The sequence below is a fragment of the Frieseomelitta varia genome, unplaced genomic scaffold (assembly GCF_011392965.1).
Source record: "Frieseomelitta varia isolate USP_RPSP 00005682 unplaced genomic scaffold, Fvar_1.2 scaffold_265, whole genome shotgun sequence".
Taxonomy (NCBI): domain Eukaryota; kingdom Metazoa; phylum Arthropoda; class Insecta; order Hymenoptera; family Apidae; genus Frieseomelitta; species Frieseomelitta varia.
The window spans coordinates 383,214-403,811 of record NW_025109996.1 but is presented as its reverse complement, the minus strand read 5'-3'; the positions used below and the strand labels follow the sequence as shown (position 1 = coordinate 403,811).

The 20,598-nt window shown below is 29.8% G+C and overlaps 3 protein-coding genes across 11 annotated transcripts; 2 read left to right on the top strand and 1 right to left on the bottom strand.

Moving 5' to 3' along the window:
* Window positions 1-1,978: 1,978 nt before the first annotated feature.
* Window positions 1,979-4,723, top strand: LOC122528869 (2',5'-phosphodiesterase 12). Its single transcript, XM_043654466.1, has 6 exons — window positions 1,979-3,338; window positions 3,409-3,548; window positions 3,630-3,916; window positions 4,018-4,170; window positions 4,245-4,365; window positions 4,441-4,723. Exons 1-6 carry the CDS (start codon window positions 2,512-2,514, stop codon window positions 4,701-4,703), a joined length of 1,791 nt encoding a protein of 596 aa, XP_043510401.1. The 5' UTR covers window positions 1,979-2,511; the 3' UTR covers window positions 4,704-4,723.
* Window positions 4,724-4,821: 98 nt separating this feature from the next.
* LOC122528870 (RNA-binding protein 39) lies at window positions 4,822-12,992 on the bottom strand. Of its 8 annotated transcripts, none has more exons than XM_043654471.1 (10): window positions 12,838-12,992; window positions 12,681-12,754; window positions 12,411-12,413; window positions 10,254-10,318; window positions 8,633-8,950; window positions 8,222-8,429; window positions 7,889-8,155; window positions 7,635-7,810; window positions 7,397-7,567; window positions 4,822-7,166 (listed from the first exon to the last, which is right to left on the bottom strand). In XM_043654471.1, the coding sequence occupies exons 2-10, from the start codon at window positions 12,732-12,734 to the stop codon at window positions 6,869-6,871; spliced, it is 1,560 nt and encodes a 519-aa protein (XP_043510406.1). In that variant the 5' UTR covers window positions 12,735-12,754; window positions 12,838-12,992; the 3' UTR covers window positions 4,822-6,868. The 8 variants fall into 8 exon arrangements, with proteins under 8 accessions (XP_043510406.1, XP_043510408.1, XP_043510407.1 ...); XM_043654473.1 differs by having other exon boundaries at window positions 12,340-12,413; window positions 12,838-12,968; XM_043654472.1 differs by lacking the exon at window positions 12,411-12,413.
* Window positions 12,993-13,688: 696 nt separating this feature from the next.
* LOC122528872 (cytochrome c oxidase subunit 6B1-like) lies at window positions 13,689-16,685 on the top strand. 2 transcript variants are annotated; one of them, XM_043654477.1, is made up of 3 exons: window positions 13,689-13,847; window positions 16,200-16,316; window positions 16,395-16,685. In XM_043654477.1, exons 2-3 carry the CDS (start codon window positions 16,207-16,209, stop codon window positions 16,561-16,563), a joined length of 279 nt encoding a protein of 92 aa, XP_043510412.1. In that variant the 5' UTR covers window positions 13,689-13,847; window positions 16,200-16,206; the 3' UTR covers window positions 16,564-16,685. The 2 variants fall into 2 exon arrangements, with proteins under 2 accessions (XP_043510412.1, XP_043510411.1); XM_043654476.1 differs by lacking the exon at window positions 16,395-16,685 and having other exon boundaries at window positions 13,720-13,847; window positions 14,779-16,268.
* The last annotated feature ends 3,913 nt before the right edge of the window (window positions 16,686-20,598 follow it).

Genomic DNA, 20,598 nt, shown 5'->3' with positions numbered 1-20,598 from the left:
TTATATCTAGAAGTAAACTTTCATGTTCGTTAGAATAGCACTAAGTATATGATCTTTAATTATTAATACGCTTTATGTATTGTAACTGTAATTATTTTTCGACATAATTATCCATTGAATAAAATTATTTGTTTTAATATTACATTCGTATTTGAATCAATTCTTCTGTGTGTGTGTGTGTACACATATATGTATATGCATGTGTGTATATATATAATATATATATACATATGAGCTCAAAGAATGATATGCGACTTTCGGTTGAAATTTTGAATTTTAAAACTGCCCACATTTAAATAAATTTACATAGAAATTTATTAAAAATTGATTTAAATTGAAAATAACTTTTAGCAATCTCTGATGCCACAAACTCAATGAAACATATTTGAATTCGTTTAAACATAAAATAGCAATCAAGTGAATCACCATAAATGATTCTTTCTATAAAAAAATTTGTTTCTCATCTTCTATAATTACGATCATTTCTCTCGTAATCCTCAAAGCAAAACAAATTGTGAAATTTGATATATTATTATTTTTATATTTTGTATAAAATTAAATATATTCTTATCGTATTCAACTGTAACAAACAACTGTAATAAAATAACAGTGTGTGACGGACATCCTTCGATCTATTGAAGAAAAAAATTCAACTTTTTACACATACGTTTTTCGAGGACAAAACGTACATAAAAAGAAAGCGGAGAGCCTAGTTTTAAGGAGGCATATAAAAAAGTTTGCAAATTATTCCTCTTAATTAGGTTTTTTTCGTAATTATTGCGAATTGTCACAAAATGGACATGGTGGCGCCATCTAGCGGTAACTCAGTGGTACTAATTATTTAAAAAAATACTTATTCCTGCATTTTACGGGTCAAATGGGGTATGAAAAGAAAGCTAAGGGTCTAATTAGGGTAATACAATCACAAAAGTTCACACTTCATTTCGCTAAATTGGTTTTTTTGGCAAATATAAATTTCTCTATTTTACGGGATATGTGGCAAAAAGGTAGAACTAAAATCTGTTGCTGTCCTTGTCTCACACTATTACTCTCCCTGTCTACCGCACGTATATATATCTATCCTTGTTGCACTCTATTGTTTTCCTTGTCGGGCAGTATGACTGCTGCCATCTATCGGATTTTTCCAATTTACACTTTTAGTTCCACCCAAAAATACAGTGGCGTAGATGGCAGAACTATCGTTAGACAAGGAGCACAATAGCGTGCAACAAAGACAGGCATACATCGTGTGACAGACAAAGAAAGTAATAGTGTGAGACAAGGACAGCAACAGATTTTAGTTCCACTCTTTTGCCACAACGCGACGCTAGTGTTTCTTATCCCGTGAAATAGAGAAATTTTTATTTGCTCAAAAAACCAATTTAGCGAAATGAATTGTGAATTTTTGTGATTGTATTACCCTAATTAGACTCTTAGCTTTTTTTTCATACCCCATTTGACCCGTAAAATGCAGAAATAAGTATTTTTTATAAATAATAATTATCTATTTTGTGACAATTCGCACTATTTACGAAAAAAACCTATTTAAGAGGAATAATTTGCGAACTTTTTTATATGCCTCCTTAAAATTAGGCTTCCAGCTTTCTTTCTATGTATGTTTTGTCCTCGAAAAACGTGTGTGTAAAAAGTTGAATTTTTTCTTCGATAGATCGAAGGATGTCCTTGTCGCACACTATTACTTTCCTTGTCTGTCACACGGTGTATGTCTGTCTTTGTTGCACGCTATTGTGCTCTTTGTCTAACGATAGTGCTGCCATCTACGCCACTGTATTTTTGGGTGGAACTAAAAGTGTAAATTGGAAAAATCCGATAGATGGCAGCAGTCATACTGCCCGACAAGGAAAGCAATAGAATGCAACAAAGGTAGATATATATACGTGCGATAGTCAAGGAGAGTAATAGTGTGCGACAAAGACAGACATACATCGTGTGACAGACAAGGAAAGTAATAGTGAGTGACAAGGACATTTTCGATTTATTAAATATTTTAAATTTTTTTACACACATTCTCTAGAATAAAACATATGGCAAGAATATAGATAGAGCGTCTAATTTTATAGAAGCATACGAAAAAGTTGACAAATTATTCCTCTTGATCATTATTTTTTGCAAATTAGCGCAGAGTTTCTATCGATAAGTTAGTAATACTAATAAATCTTAAAAATGCCTATTTTTGTGTTTTATATTTCAAAAGAGGTATAGGAAGAAAGCTGAGAACCTAATTAAGAGGAGTCAAATACAAAACTTCACAATTTAAATCCATGAATTAGGCTTCCTTGCAAATGAAAATTCATAATTGTATAACCTTGAATTCGTTTCGTGACGAGAGATGACACTTCGGTACGCTTCATTTTATTAGAGCAGTGATAATTTGGAGCAGTGATTATTTAAACTTATTCACATTAGATCAGACTTATATTTAAAATTCCTCTGGAAAAATTACAACATAAACTTTACACTAAAAAAATAGATAGATCATGTTTCTCTAAAATGTCGATCTTATTTCGTAATTTGCATTCAAGGTGCTTAACCTCTGTTTTATCGAAACCGAAAGTTTATCAACAAATTTTAAAAAATTACTCGCAACCAATAATGCGATTAAATGCTAATGAAGCAATCTTACTTTACGAAGAAGGAAATGAGAATTTTAACATGTCATTCCGCTACATTAATCCGATATTAAATATCGATAGACAGTTCAATTTTCAAAGACACGTGGATGAAACCATAAATAATTTTGTTCAACGAATTTGTCAGAATATTAACTCCTATATAACAAAACGAATATGCCGAAAAAAGAAAAAAGATGAAGATTCTTTGGAAGACTTAAAAATTAATGTTGAAAATGATATAAAATTTATGAGAGATCACTCTGTTCTTAATGGCGATCTTACATGTAAGTCAATTTTAAAGGATTCACCAGACATAAAATTAGTCATTTGTGATACGGAATATATACTGAGACAAAATGTACCTTTTATTACTAAAATAGAATTACCGTCGAGCATTCTAATTGATTTTCCGGTTTATCCTTCCAAATTTGAAGGAACAAACGTAGACAAATTAAAATCAACTTTTAATTGGTATAGAAGTGAAATTCAAAAACCTGAATGGAAACATATAGGGGAAGGATTTTTATATGTTCCAAGCAAATCTGACTTAGGATGCAAATTAAAAGTATCATGTATTCCAAGGAATAGCGAAGAATGTGGACCTATAATAGAGAGCATATCAAATGGTACTGTAGAAATTGGACCTGGTATATGTCCTTTTAATGCTAGACACGCTTTTACCAAAAATAAATTGTCAGATAAAAGGTAAGTAATTTCTAATTTATTCATTTTAAATGTCACAAAAATTATCACATAATTATAAATAAAATTTCAGTTTCAGAGTAACTTCATACAATATATTGGCAAATATATACTCGGAAACTGCTACCTCTAAGGAAACTTTATATCCATATTGTCCACATTATGCTTTATCTATGGATTATAGAAAATTATTAATTCTTAAAGAACTGATAGGTATTCCTTTTTTTAACATTATACAGTAGCGTTTTAAATTACAAATAAATAAATATAAATGGTATTGTTGAATATCTGTAGGATACAATAGCGACATAATATGTCTTCAAGAAGTAGATGCCTCAGTTTATGCAAATGATTTGCAGTTGTCTTTAACTACCCTAAATTATGGCAGTATATATAATTTAAAGAATGATATGCGGGAAGGTCTTGCAATATTTTATAATCAGGACAGATTTGATAAATTGTCTTGTGATTACAGTGTTATCTCTCAAGGTACAAATCTAGATGAATTTAACATTGTTTGGTCGCAAATTCAGAATGACGATGTAAAGCGAACATTCTTAAACAGAAATACAATTATTCAGGTACTAGAATAAAATAATTACATCATATTATTAAATATAATAATAATATAATGATTAAATATGATTTTCTGAAAAATTAATTCTGATATAATCTATTGTAGACAATAATACTTCGATCCAAAGAAAATCCTGAAATTTTAATTGTTGGCAACACACATTTATACTTTCGGATAACAGCCGATCATATACGCCTATTACAAGCGTATTATGGTTTATCATATTTACGCACATTTGCTAAAAAAATAAAAAAAGAGGTATTTGTACAAAATTAATCAAATGAAAAGTATAAAATGTCTAATACGATTAATAATGAATCAAAATCTTACAGAATCCTGAATGCAACGTTAGTATTTTATATTGTGGTGATTTCAATAGTGTTCCAAATAATGGGGTTTATAAATTAATGACTGAAAAATATATACCAGCAGATCACAATGATTGGAAATCTGGTTAGTCTTACGTTTTTATATTAACGGTTTATATAAAATTTTGATTAATAATTATTTCTTATTGTTTTATTATAGATGTTAAAGAACAAATTCAGAATGTGTGTATTAAACATGACACAAATTTATCTAGTGCATGTGGTACTCCAGAATACACAAATTATACAGGTACCTTTTCCGGTTGTTTAGATTATATATTTTATCAAACGGATTATTTAACAGTTGAACAAGTTATACCAATGCCGAGTAAAGAAGAACTTGGTGTATATACAGGTCTACCATCTGTGGTGTCACCAAGTGATCACATAGCATTGTGTGTTGATTTAAAGTGGTTAAAATAAAAATATGTACATATAATTGACATTTTTTAATTTATTTAAACAATGTATCATCTTTTAATGTCTCATCTCTTCTTCCAAGGAATATTATATATTGATTCAAAGTATAAAATATACTATGTTTAATTAATATTAATTTATTAAATAATAATTTTAACTTCGTAGAATTTTTATAAAACGTATACAATAAAATTATTTTTCGGTGTTTTCCAAAATAGTATTTGTAATCTAAGTAGATACGTACAGTGAATAGTTACAAAATAATCTTTGTATTCTATTCTAAAATGAGAAATGAAAATCTTATACTACAATTCACTTAAATTACTACTTAAATTCTCATATATAAGAGAATAAAAAGAAATATTGTTTGCGCATTTACATTTGTATTGTAGAAGAGGATCTCACATTCACATGGTATTATCACATTAATTTTTTAATTTATAGTTATCAAAGTATACATTCACTTTTCACAATAATATGAAATTGCAGTAGTATTATTATATATATGAATGAACGGTGATAATGTACAATTTTTTTACATATATTAGAATAGATTTTTTTAAATTAACAGAAGCCTGCAGGAACAAAAGAAATTTAATTTTCTTTCTTTTTGTATAGTTTGCCGTATTGTATATAACAGTTATAACACTTGAAAAAATCATTTTTAAAATTATAAAATACTTTTAAAATGCTTTATAAATTTTCATAATGCTATAAGTCTACCTAAATAGATATAATTTTTAAAAGATGTGCATACTCATTAAGTGTACATTTGATATAAAATTAATTATTCAATCACAATGAAAAATAATTATTAATTTATTTATAAATTTTATTAATAATTTATTTCTTGCAAGAGTAGATTTCTTGTATTATTTTCTTTTAATTAAAAACTAGATTAACTATCAAATTATTCTATGGTTAGAAGGCCATCATATACATGAAAAATTACCATAAAAATTAGTACCTCAATCTTTAGTTTTATTTTTTTTCATTCCTTCGAAAATATTAAGAATTGTACTTATATTATTACATTTAGTAAATACACTTGCTGAAGAAATTTATTACCTGCAGACTCCTCCCTAAAAAATGTTTTCTATTCATCTATCGTGTTCTCAAGAAAGAACATCTGACTGTGCACAAAGTTTTAAAGAAAAGTCTATATTTTTTATATACCACCTTCAACACATTTTTTATATTACCACCTTCAACACATATTTGCACGGCGATTACAATCTATTAATCTTTCTACTTTTGTTTACAATTTACTTAAATTTTACTTTTATTGTAACATCAACTCTTTGCGGCTATCGAGTGACACCTCCATTTCGTTCCAGCAGGTTTAACGTGTTGTCTATTTGAAATGATTTTGATTTCAGGGATATTATTATTGTAGATTCTTTGACTATACAGACTTTGTTACACTTGATCAATGATTTCCGTGTAAAGTTAAAAATATGACGCCATTCAATAATCAATAATAGTAGTTAAATGAAAAATTATTTTGCAACTACAATGCAAACAATGATTATACAACATGTTTGAATTACAAAGCACCAAATAGAAAAAATTAAGTATATAAATCAGCATAGATAGGATGGAATGAAAGTTCGAAGATACTGCGTACCGCAAAGAGCATCAAGAATTGTTTAACTTTATAATCATTACAGATTGATTGATAATAAGGAGTTCTTAAGTGAACATCTGTCGCATAATATATTTAACAAATAAGGCAACAAAGTTTTTCGGTATCTTGTTTTATACTCTATCTTATTGAAATATAATTCAATACGTAAATACATATAAATATTCTTAAATAATTATACTATGTTATTAAACAACTTTATAATTTCGTTCTCATACACTAATAAAGTATCTAGAGATGTATTGAGAATAATTTTTTTCGCATGTATTAATTGGTCAAAATCTCTAATATCGAATGAGAATATCTTACAAACAAAATATTGATTATCTTCATAAATGAATGAAAGAAAGAAAGAATCTCACGCAGATGCATCATTGCATTGTTTTGTAATCAACAATTATACCTGTATGACTTCGAACAATACTTAAGCGATTTTAACAAAAATTTATTCTCAGTATCAGTAAGAAAAATGTAATACTATGAGAATTTACACATTTGTAATTGGCATTTGCACTGTTCAAGATCACATTCCCCTTCGCGGAGCGCTCGGAACCAATAATTGTAAAGCAGTCATCGCGTCCGGGAACAACGAATGATAATTTACAACTGGCACGTAAGCGGCTGTAATTACTCGGCCAGCAAACCATCTACCGTGTAACGAATTAACAGCTGCGACTGCTGTCGCTATTGATGGACACTTAACGTAAACGTTACCCTGAGGGGAGGCTTGGTCTACATACACGTGTAATACACCACCGTGCTTGTTGCATTCTTCAATAACATCATCACGAATTTCTTTCGCCCAATTCGGATTCGTCTCACTAAAACAAAAAATTAATGTTCGAACATAATCTGTGCATAACTATCAACAAATTATAATTATTTAATGTAATGTTATGTTATCAGTTTTGAACATACATATAATGATATGCAGTTTTTTTTTTAGCTAACATAATTTATATAGCATATTCGTTCCCCCAGTAAAAAAAAGTTATCTATACTAGGTCTACAGATATGCCTATTTTACGCTTAAGAAATTACACAAACTTACTTTTGCGGATCAAACATATTCGATAACATAAAGCACTGTGTCGCTATAGGAGGAGCAGCTTGTGGAGGTGGTTGTGGCGTTGACATAACTGGTGCCATATTTAACGCATTCGCAGCTGCAGGAGGAATTTCAAGTCCAGTTCCTTCTGCCAACTTGAACATTAGTTGTAACCTAAGGATTTTCAATATTAATCAATAATTTATTAAAACATCAAAACAATTTATTAACATTTCTGTACCTTCCAGTAGCACCAAGATCAATGCCACTTCGATCTAATTCATCTGTGTCAAGAAGAGATGGACCTTGTATCAGATCTGTACGTTCTGTGACATTACCGACTTTCATGGGTCTTCCAGCAAGCTCAAAACCATTCAGCTGTTCTAAAGCTTTCTTTGCATCATCAGCATTCCTAAACTGTAATAAAAGTAAATATATTTTAAAGGAAATACTAATATTACAATTGAATAATCTACAAGATATTTTGATATGTACAGTCAGGAATCCATAGCCTTTGCTTCGACCAGTTTCCGGATCCATGATCAGTTGAATGTTGTCAATTTTTCCAAAAGGTTCGAAGATTCCACGAAGCATATCTTCTGTAATATTAAAATGTAGAGATCCAACATATAGCCTCATAGGTCCAGTCTGACCTTTTGGCATTAGATTTGGCATGGAATTACCCATGCGATTTTTTTCAGCTTGGGTGTGTTGTACTACTATAGGAACACCAAGAAGCTTCTGACCCGATAAACCAAGTGCCTGTGAAAAAAATAAAATTATAAGAATAAACTTAATTTGTCATATATAAATTATACATTAACTTACCAATGTAACACTTTCAGGATCCTTGAATTCTACATATGCAATACCCTTAAATCTTCTTGTTTTGTTACATGTGATAAGTCGAACATCTTGAACTTTGCCTACACTGGAAAAGAATTCTTCCAAATCTCGAGCACGTATACGCTGACTTAATTGCATACAGAACACCGTTCTGGCATCTCGTTCCTCTGGTGTCAACTCATCATTTCTGCTAAAATTGCATATACAAAAATATACACATACAAGAATTAAAAGTATTAACGTTTATAAATTTATTTACAACATTGAACAAATACATGTATATAAAAAATCCTATTTTAAAACAAAATGTTTTATGCAGGTTTTAAATTTTGGAACGTATTTTTCTTGGATTATTTTGTTTTCAACCAAATCGATGAATATATGCAAACTTACATGCCAAGAGGACTGACGCCTTTTCCAAATGGTAGTCTTGCTCTGGGAAGAGTGATTGGTGTAAGAGATCGTTTCCTTCTTCTGTCTCGGTCTCGGTCTCTATCTCGTCGATCCCTATCTCTGTCGCTATTATCCCTGTCTCTATCGCGGTCTCTTCGATCTCTTGATCTGGATCTACGTCGACGATCACGGTCGCGATCGCGATCTCTGTCTCGATCTCGATCTCGATCTCTGTCTCGATCTCGATCTCGGTCGCGACGATCTTTTTCCCGACGATCTCGTGATCGAGAACGGGAACGAGAACGATGCTTGCTCTTCCTGTAAAAAGAAGAAAACCAATGATATACATTAAAAGATTTTTAAATGAACTGTATGATATATGTATATGTACGTGACACACTAAGTGCTTGAATAAATAATGAATTAAACTCAATTATTTTAAATTTCCATTATACTAAATTTTAACTTATTAATCCGAACCCTTAGTAATAAGAAAATTTTTTCTTACATTTTCCACAGTATGATTTAACTGATAAAAATAATCAAAAGAGTAAATGATGGTAATATTAATAATTAACATAATTAATTATTATATGTATAATTAAGTCACATGTACACATGTGATAAAAATAATTTAATCAATATATTGTACAATGTAAAATCTGTACAAGTGTTATTATGGCATGTTTTAATTGTTATTCTTTAATTTTGTATAATGATTTCTTTTGTTACACTCCAGATTTTTAATATAATCTGTATAGTACAGATACTCTTCCTAAATACTTACCATCTTCAGGTTTAACCTTTGGAATTATGAAAATAACCAGCATTTACACTAATTGTATGGGGTCTATAACAAAGAGAATATAACTTCAAACAGCTGTGTACGTACCAAATGACTAATTTGAAATGTTCACATAGAATTGAATGACTTTCAAACTATAATGCTAAAGGTTCAGACAAAGTAAATTATTTATGAACACGTGCTTTATCATATTATAAACCACGCATTAAATTTAATTTTAAACTAATATAAAACTAATATAAAAAAATCGAAATTCATAAAATTTTTTAACTATAGATACCTTTTTTCATCCAAAACAAAGACTTAAAAATCCAATCTATTTACTTTTCATTAATTTTCTTTTTTATCAGATCAACAAACTTGCTTTTTTGTTTGGTCAATAAAAAATCTATTATAATAATATTATATAATAATAATAAATAGAATAATTAAACCTAATTTATTTATTTCGTGCTCCTTACCATTTTTATCTAGTGTAGTATCTTTAGACAAGTAATTTAAACGACCTTTGCTTTATTGGCTAATCCAGATAAGCTACTATTTTTTATACAAACAACAAATAGGACAATAACATTACATCAAAATACTGATTCAGATACAAATATTTGTGAAAAATCGGTGATAAATTAAGGGTACACATTTGAACATGCTATCATTTTTCATTTATCATCATTCTCTAGTATGAGGTTTGAATATTACATACATAGAAATAATACAATTATTGATTTTAATGCGTTTGACGATCAAAATATTAATTTTGGTAGTGAGCACAAATTATGTTTCTAGTATTAATTGTAGTATACAAAATACACCTACCCAGATGATTTACGGCTAGACCCATTCTCCTTGGAAGATTTGTCTTTGGATGAGGAATCCTGCTCCTACGAACAGCAAACAGTTGAATGCCATGCCAGCCAGTCGATGTGGCAGGGACGCGCGAACAAGGGGACAAAAAGCAAATCATAGAACGTTAGTAAATTTTATAAAGACAAAACTGTGTACATATTGTACAATTTAAATTTTGACAATAGTTTCAAAATAAAATGTATCTCAATAATTGAAGTTCTGTCTTCTGTTAAAAATTCTTTTTCTTTTTTTTTCTGTAAACATGTAGATAATTCCTTTGAACACTGTTTAACGAAGATTTTTTGCTGTCAGGCGGTGATGCACTCTCGTGCTCTTTCTCTTTTTCCAGGTAGAATATATCGGTCGGAGGGGGCTGAGATGAGGACACAGAGAAGAAAGAGAGAGAGAGAGACAGACAGAGAGAGACAGAGAGAGACGGGGCGAGCATAGTGTTGCGACGCCTCGCATACACCTGGCTCAAACTTACCAATCGTTTTATCGGGTTTTAGGAAAGCATTGCAATCTTGGGTTGAGCATGCCTTGGTCTTAAACTACCAATGGCCAACCATACATCCTTTTTCTTCTGCAAAAGAGAGCCCTCATCAAAGACAGTACGTTTTTAATGTAACACGAAATGTGAACCCTAATTGCTAACCTACAGCCCCTGCATGTATAATTGGTTTAACTATTTCATAATTCACAAAACGATCAACAATCATTTGCAGCTTCCAGTAGATATATCACAAGATGATTTAGAGCTGTGTAGAGAAAATGTTTCACACGATTAAAAAAGCGAACATACACATGGTATATGGCATTAATGCAATGGAATGATGACAATGGTGTTACATGTATATGTTACTGATGTTATATTCTTTCAATTTTACTATCGATAAAATTGATCCTCTGAATAATTATCAATTCTTCAGTAATTTTTATTGTATAATTTTAAAACATTTTCTCATTTGAATTGAATAATTTACTTCCTGCTTGCCAATTTACCATGCATTTTTCTGTGTGAAGTACATATGAATGCACTTCTGAATTTAAAATGTTATGTTGATGAAAAATTATAAGAATTACAAAAGATGAGAACACCATAAGCATCTTAATGTACTAATATTGTTAGTTGTAATCATATAGTTAAAAACAAAAGTCCACCATATGATTGAAAAACATCTTGACAATATACATTTTTAAAAGTTTTCAATAACATACTTTACACATTGAATATACATATTTAAATATTCAGCAATTTTTTATTGCTAAATAAATTAAATTTGGATTGTAACACTTATCCCTATCTTCAAAACATGTAGAACTTCCAGCAGGAATTATACTGTAACTCGTATACTATGCATATAATTGTAATTTAATATAAATATTAATTAAAATACAATTCTTTATTAATACCAATATTTTCCTAACTTTCTTAAATATTTACACCAACACATAATTTCTCAAAAAGGAGAATCAATACATGATTATAAAAAAGATGCGAAAATAAGACTCCTGATGAATTAAAAGAAAACAAAGCCAATGTAGAAGTGCTCGAAATTCTAAAATCCGACAAAATAGTAGTACCTTATAGTCCCACCTAACAATGCAAGATACATAATAAATAATATAGATAGTCAGTCACTACATACCCAGAAAAAATACTATAGGCAATAATTTTGTTGATTCTGTATACAAAAGATAATCGATGCTTATACAAACCAGTTGATTCGTTTTCTCCACGCATAAATAACATTATAAAAATGAATGGAATAGCATGGCTCATGGCAGAACAGCACCTAACAAATCCATCTTTCGTGTCTGTTATTCTCTTTTCTTTTTTAAACAAAATCAATATAAACAATCTTTATATTTCGCATGTGTATTTTTCTTTGTCTCTTTATAATCGTAAAATAGTGGCAGTAGCAATTCTATCTACGTCGTAAAATAATAAACGTTACGATTTCTGAGAAAAAAAAATTAGAAAAAAAGAGATCAGAAATAAATAAAGAAAAAAGAATTAAGTAAAAATGATGTTAGTGATGGCTTTTCTTAATACCTCGTATTTCAAGTGCATTCTAGGAAGTCGCTGCCGAACATCCTACGAGCGCGAGGGTACATGTTACGTACCATCTATAAGTACAGAAAACGGAGGTATTGATCAATAGTCGGTATGAAACAAGGGCGTACTTTGTTCTACATGTATATATGGGAAGGGAAGGACGATTCGTATTTTTCTCGATCGCAACACGACAAAACATACCCAGAATGGTACGACGCCGTATTTGTTCTTGTGCGTCGAGATTAGGTAGATTTCAGAGGATAAAAAAAGTCAGGATCTCGAAGGAGCAAACCGAGAACACACAGAGAAAAAAAGAGAGAAAAAAAATTAAGCCTTACCCCTTTCTTATATGGCGCCTCCAGCATTGCCTCGACATCCAAATCCTCCGCCATTGCGCGAGTCGGTGAGCTTTCTGAAATACCACGCATTAGCACTCGATAATCCAAAATACGGTGGTCGAATTAAAAACTCTGTGATGAGTATATGTAAACGTACAGACTAACGAACGCTCGTAAACGATTCAAACGTTTAGCAATTTACTGAAAACGCAAGATCGATAACGAACGTTACTGAACAAGAACGCAATCATGTGTGACGATGACCAAAAGAAAATGGAAGACCGGATGTGAATAAGCGAAACAAGCGCCACCATTACGGAAATGCCGAACGCACTGTTTTTGCAATTCAATTTCATACAATTTTTAACAACATCCCTAGAGATCTTCATTGGCTTATTTTTGTGTTTCTTATATAATTCTCATATTTCTTATTTAATTAATTACATGTAAAATATTCTTTTCAAATAATATCATTTTTCAAGAAAGGAAATTTAGAAATATTAGAAATTAATAAAAATGTTAGGTTGTCACTAATCATGTGACATTCAGCTGTTGGTATGTAGTCGTTAGTAAATTATGATTCTCACAAATAACCATATCATTGAAGCCAAACTGAATTATTTAATTTGATACATTTGATCGAAAGGCAACAAATATATACTCGTTTAGCAATAAAATACTGATCCAAATAAATCCAAATTGTAAATCTACTTTTCTCTAGATTTTGATAATTTATTTATCCCTCTTGACACAACCTATTTAACGGAATGCAAACGAATCTAGTAATTTACAAAAATTTCATGACAAATGATTTATACATAACGTATATTATGTATCAAGAGTTTTTTTGAATGATTAATATCATTCCGTGTATTTATATAAATATAGGAATTTATATTTTATAAATTACCAAAAAATGGTCCGTACAGTATTGATTATATCATTATACCATATTAAATAAACGAATTACATTTTTGTTTTATTAACAAAAAGAGTTTTTCAGAAAAAAATTCAACAAGCATTCAAATGGATTTCACGCGAACTCTATCGGAGAAACGCAGAAATATATTTCAGAATCAGTTTTAGTTGTCCTAGACATACATGACGTAACAATTTGGTGCAGTTTGCCTAGTGGCCATTTTGTTTTGAATCGCACGGCTGATTAAGGTATTTTATACAAAAATATTTCGTGTAATTATAGGCTATTTAGACGATTAATATAGTTGATGAATTACTTAGGAAAGTTTTAAAGAAACTTTACCTATATTTTTTATGACAATCAATTTATATACCAAATGAAATTCTTATTTAATTCTCCTATAAAATTTCATACTCTTTTTATCTCTTTCTCTTTATTCTCCTTTATATTTTTTTCACTATAGAAAATGTTCTAAAAACGTATAATGTACAGCAGAAAGGATAAAACTATTTGTTTCCCATTTTGACAGTTTCTTTTTCCAGAGAAAAATACGCATTTCATCGTAAATATAATGAGATAAAATTCTTAAGAATTTTTTGATTAATATCGAAAATATGTTCAACATTAATTCTGAAGATATCCGACGATAATTTATACATTTTCCTAAAAATAAATATAAGTGCCGTATACTTTATAATTTATAACATTGTACGTATTATGAATTAATTTAAATAATAGATAATCGTGAATAATTGAAGTTACCCTGATCTTTTTTAAATATAATTTTTATTATAATACAATAAAACATAAAAATTGTAGAATTATATAACACTATAAGACTATTTTATGAAAATATAAATATAAATATTTATCAGCAATTAGTACAATAGTGAAATATTAAAATATGTGTAGATAAGTGTGCAATCAAAGCTGGATTTCCTAATATATATTATATAATGAAATAAGTAATCAAGTGAAGTTTATATAGATAGAAATTATTGAAGGTAAAATTCTAGCTTCGATTGAATTTTATTTGTTTAGTGGCAATTAAAATATATTTTGATCTCTCGCTATAAATCCGCTTGTCTCTTGCAAACGCGTACATTTTACCAATCAGATAAAGGCGTGGTAAGAAGAAATGAGCAGTGTACTCATAGAAGGCAGTTTCTATCCTTATAGGTGTCCATCTGTCCATTCAGCGTGGCGAGAGAGGCATACAAGCACGACAATGGATTCAAAACGGCATGAACGCAGTTCCAAGTCGAATACAGATTCACCACCAGCTCCACCTTCGCCTCCTATGTATAGTGCAAGTTATACAACATATGATGGGTACAAAAACAGATTGTCGTCGCGTCGTTCACCTTCACCTTTGGACTATAGAAGCAGTAGAACGTCCCGAAATGATTCACCACAGGACAGACGTAGAAGAAGACGCAGTACTTCAAAATCTCCATCTAGATCACATAAACGATCTCGATCTCCTGATAGAGATAAAGATAGAGATAGAGATAGAGATAGAGATCGATCACGGAAATATTCTAGAAGAGATAGATCCAGATCTAGATCAAGAGGAAGATCGCGTTCCAGAGATAGAAGACGTAGTCGCAGTCGTAATAGAAGTAAAGATAGACATAGAGGTAGAGAAAGTCGTAGATACTATAGAGCACCATCGTATGAATCAGATGTTGCTGAAGATAATACAGAAACAACTGCATCTCAACCAGTTGTTCCTCCACAATCTAATGCTTTTAAGAATGATGGTAGCTTTATGGAAATGTTTAAAAAAATGCAGGAACAAATGCAACCTGCACAAAAATCAGCGACTTCTGTTTTAGAAGAAAAAACTGTTATTCCTCCACCTTTAATAGTAGGAAAGAGGCGAGGAGGTAGAATTTTAAAAACTGGAATGGTTGCTAAACCAAAGACTGAACAAACTGTTGAACAACCCAAGGATGCTTGGTCACTTTATATGGCTGAGGTGAAAAAGTATAGAGAAGTTTGTTGTCAGGAAGAAGACAACACGAGACCATTGGTTAAATAGCTGATTTTAGAGTTCCAATCTTTCCATTCTGTTACTTTGTTTAATCTACAATGAATGTACTTTCAAAAGATGCTGTGTTTCTTTAATTACATCATGGTTGCATTTAAATATAGAAGAATAGCCATTAACCAAGTTTAGAAAAGACCTCTACATATAGTAAAATTATTTAAAATTTACAAAAACTTTTAATTAACACTCTTCATTATTTGAGAAAAAATACTTCTGTAAAAATGTATGCAAATATGAGTCTTTTTTTGAATTACTAGATAGAATGTACAGTATATGTTAATCAGAAATTATAAATATATAGTATCACAAATTATTAAATATTTCAACTTAAAGAGCATTATTAATGTAATATTGAGAATGAAAACAAGAACTGTAGTGCAGAAGCAATTAATGTTTGTGATAGTGTATTATGTGATGCAAGAGACAAACGGACTAAAGCGAGAGACAAACATATAAAGAGTTTGCCTTGTAAGAGGAAGGGAGGGTGACAGTTTGTAGTACTTTCAATAAATATAATAGATTAAATAACTTGTAACTTGTTAAGCAGCATCAATATGGTAAAATATACTCAACTTGGAAATGCGACAACACTAGAAACCCCAGCTGATTTGAAACCAAAAACAGCACCATATGACCCAAGATTTCCAAATCAGAACCAAACAAGGTAAACAAAAAATAAATTGATGTATTTTAATGCTACTTTCAATGTGAGATTATTTATTCCTGTTTATTTTGAATACAGATATTGTTACACTAGTTATTTGGATTTTCATCGTTGCAAAAAACGACATAGTGAAGAGTATGAGGCATGTAAATATTTTAAAAAAGTATACACTGCGATGTGTCCACTTGCTTGGACAACAAATTGGGATGAGCAGATTGAGAATGGAAATTTTCCAGGAGACATTTAATACATTAGAGGCATCACATTGTAATTGCCTCTTTAGTAATATTGTTATACATTCTAACAGGAGTATACAATTTTACCTTTCCTGTTTGTAAAATAATATTGAATAAATTAATAATAGTTTAATTTCTATCGAGTTCTGTTAATCAGTATTGTCTTTATTTTACTGAATATAAATAAAAGTTGCAAGATATTTAAATATTACATTTTATTATTTAATAGTTTTACAATATTTATAATGCATAATGTTTTTTATGCTATTAATCTCAAGTTTAAAATTATAATTTAATGTATATCTTCCTCATATAATTTTAAATACATAAAATATAAGATAATATTGTATAAATTAGCATATGTATTGAACATCTTACATTATGTAATTCACAAAATCAGTCTTGTAAGAGGTACCTTATAAACAAATAATTTTCCCTAATCACAACTATATACATAAACCAAAATTTGAATCTGTATGCTGTCATTTAATATTAAAAAAACATTTATCATATATTTTAATAATTGTAGATCAAAACCTAACTTAAAGATCTTGTATGTTTGTTTATTTGGATATATTAAAGGATACATGTATAAAAGAAATTCATGAATTTCTTCTATTATCAATAATTTACATAATAAAAGTTAATATTCAGTAAATATTAAGTAAATTGAATTTAAACAATTTCATTTAATTGGATACTATAGTTGTATTCCAATAAATAGTAGAGAAAAGGATTTCTAATTTTTAAACCTTATCATAATCATGAATACATAATAACATCACAAATCGTAACTGTAGGAACTAGACTAAATAGAGTAATGAGATAGCCCTCTTAATAGATTGTTTTATGTATACGATATATAATAAATGATCTTACATTATAGGAAAAAGAGAATTTAGAAAAATTTAATATATTTCACATTTCCTTAAATAAAAAACAATGTATATAAAAATAAGTCTGTTTTGTTCATAAATAATTGATATATGGCATTTGACAATGCTTTTTTATGTTCCACGCTGTAGAGGTCACTTGATTTCATTACCATTTTCGTGCAGTATTCTGCTGTATCAATTTGGGTAGGTATTACACTGTACCGCTATTGGCGATAGGAATTAGAAAAGTATGGACAGCGTTGCCGATTCCACCGAAAATTCTCTAGATAAAATTTCTGGAAATTTATTGTCTCCACGATGTTTTTCCATGAATTAATACTTTGAAAAAATATTGCGGTATATTATTGAAAAAATTAATATTTCTTGAGATCTTAATTCAAGGTTTATATAGACTCATTTATATAGGTTTATAACACTCAGATTCGCAGCTTTTAATGAATGAAATTTGTATATTAAACAAATTTATTTAAAATAATGCGGTGTGTATGGTAGAAGTAGAGACTCAAGATTATGTCAACAAAATTTGAAAATGACTTGCTAACTTAAGGATATATAACTACATATAATACATTTATATACACATGACTTACAAAAATATTCGAATGTTATTACATTATTTAATATTTTATTGAATTATCGACACGTACACGATAAAATAACGATTATATGCCTGTGCAACCAATGTTAGATACTGTACTATCGTCCACGTGCGTTCGTTGGAACGTGAAAGCGACGTTGCCATAGTCGTTTACATACACGAGTTTGTATAACGCAACAATGGCGACACAACAGTTTCCCTGCTTCAGGAATAATAAACAATAATAAAAATAAAACTTTAGATCATTGTAAATTATTAAATAATAAAGATACCGAAAAAACAATATGTTTTAGATAATACATTTTTATTTGTAAATTAATAGGAATTTTTTAAGTCGGATATATCAGTCCTTTGTAGCGATGGCAGTTAACAACTGAAAATATTTCTAAAGTTAATAAATAATTTCATTATCTTATAATATTTTGATTTAAAAAAAATTTATATTATACCTTAAAAAAATTGAATTTTTAAAATGGAAAGTTTTACTTTTTATTCAAGGATCGAGGAAGGATCTACTTTCAAAGATAAACAATGGGAGTGATTTATGGTAGAAGCCTAAGTCGCAGTTGCTTTTGAAATTTTAGAACTCCTTTTAGACCTTGTAATATTTGGCGACCTTCGAAAATCCCTTCGAAACTCGACATTTGGTTGACTCTGTGTAGTTAGTTACCGCTTTGTGTAGTTACTAGTAATTTTGTGACAGTACAGATGCTGAAATTCTACATTTCTTGCAATTTTTTTCTTTCAACATTTGCTTCGTAGATAGAATTTTTTGAAAAGACAGAAATCTTTTGCCAACTTTAACTTAAAAATCTTGTCGAAATTTGCCGATGCCATGCAACCCCACACTGTTGAATTTTACTGTTACTTGGATCTACATTTTCAACTTTCAATTCTGTATTCGCTCTTCCCCATACATAATATTGATTATGTAAACTGAAAATATTAAATTTAGATCCATCGAAAAATCGGTCCAACCCTCGTCCGGATACCCTAGCTCGGTTTATCTGCATCGGTCGTAAGCACAAAACATCGGAATCGGCCCATGGTTCTTAAGCTCGAGTATCCTCTTCTATGAAATAGGCGAGAAAGTCTTCCCACGCTTCAAGACCGCAGCTTAGTTAACGTTCGCTCACAATTATTTTTTCGCAAAAGCATTATCTTTAGTTACGTACGTTTTTGCTAAGTTGGTCTCTTCTTTCGTTTTTGCTTATTAATCTCTTTTTTCCACTTTGTGAATGTGATAACTTTCTTCTTTTTCAGTCAATTTTCTTTTCAAACGAGCTTTGTACACAATTGTTCCTTCAGTTTTTAATTTTTTCATAATATAATATACTGCGGACTTGCTTCTGTTGAAAATGTTTTGCAATTTTCTTGTATAATTTCCTATTCTTATGCAGTCGAAGAATTGTTTCTCGTTCATACTTCCGACTATCTGGTATTCATTTTGAATATTATACAATTTTACGTTGTTGTTAATAGAACGATACCTTGATATCAACTGAAGCTGATGCTTTCATTTAATGTCAATGTTCACATTCTTGGCTAAGATGTATAAAAAGAATCAATGACGTTATAGCATTCGACTACTTTTGTGAGCTATTAATGATATAAATTATATGTATCATGGCCTAAGTTAATGGTTAATTCAAATTTTGACATAATTTAGAGACTTCATCTCTATTATACATATACGCCGTATGATTTTAAATAAATTCGAAATATACATATTTCGTTCATGTAAGCGTTCGAATATTTTTATTAGCCATTGTATATGAAAGTATTTAGATTACATAATAATAATAATAAATATTCGATAAAAAAAATTAAAATTTTAAATTCTTACAACGTAAATTTCATTAAAATCACATTACAGCAAATTTTAATGGTTTACTGTAAAGAGGATTTTAATGGTTTACTGTCAATCTTCAAGAGAATGGTGAATTTAGTTAGGAAAATAATTTCTATGCTGACTGTATGTAAAACGAAATATGTATTGTCAAACGAATACAATAGCCAGGTCAAAATGACCTGGGCATTCGTTGAGCTAGGTATGTACAAAATCTGAACGCTTAATTTCGGTGTACTTGTCGATAGCCTTGCTTATTGTTTACCTTTTAGCTCAGTCAGTGCAACGATGGGCCCAGAAACCTTGGACGTCGTACTAAATCGCTATGAAATATGGCGATTCTTAATATACTGTATCGAAAGTTATTAAGTTATTGTTATTAGTAATATCTCGGAGATTAATAAATGCTTGAAGCTAAAATTTTGTATTTAGGATCTTGTCCCCGTCAAAATTTTATGTCGAATTTCGGAACTAAAGTCATTTCTTTTTCTAACAAATCTTCAGGATGGAAGAAATGATATATATCGCGACTACAAACAGTTATGAAGGTACAATAGATCAACCTTAGAAGCAGCAACTCATCACATAAGCATCATCCGTTACTCGATCGGTTATCGTATCGTCTTGTTTTTGCTTCTTAACTTTCCAAAATCGTGTGATTTTAAATGACTCCATACAAAAAAAAAAAAAAAAAAAACAATTA

Bases quoted from the DNA above. Each gene is read 5' to 3' on its own strand.
- LOC122528869 (XM_043654466.1), top strand. From the start codon at position 2,512: ATGTCGATCTTATTTCGTAATTTGCATTCAAGGTGCTTAACCTCTGTT. The intron at 3,339-3,408 runs GTAAGTAATTTC...ATAAAATTTCAG, and splicing joins AATAAATTGTCAGATAAAAG to TTTCAGAGTAACTTCATACA. The intron at 4,366-4,440 runs GTTAGTCTTACG...GTTTTATTATAG, and splicing joins TCACAATGATTGGAAATCTG to ATGTTAAAGAACAAATTCAG.
- LOC122528872 (XM_043654476.1), top strand. From the start codon at position 14,828: ATGGATTCAAAACGGCATGAACGCAGTTCCAAGTCGAATACAGATTCA.
- LOC122528870 (XM_043654467.1), bottom strand. From the start codon at position 12,770: ATGCGTGGTATTTCAGAAAGCTCACCGACTCGCGCAATGGCGGAGGAT. The intron at 8,156-8,221 runs GTAAGTTAATGT...TTTTTTTCACAG, and splicing joins ATCCTGAAAGTGTTACATTG to GCACTTGGTTTATCGGGTCA. The intron at 7,167-7,396 runs GTAAGTTTGTGT...TTTTTGTTTTAG, and splicing joins AATATGTTTGATCCGCAAAA to TGAGACGAATCCGAATTGGG.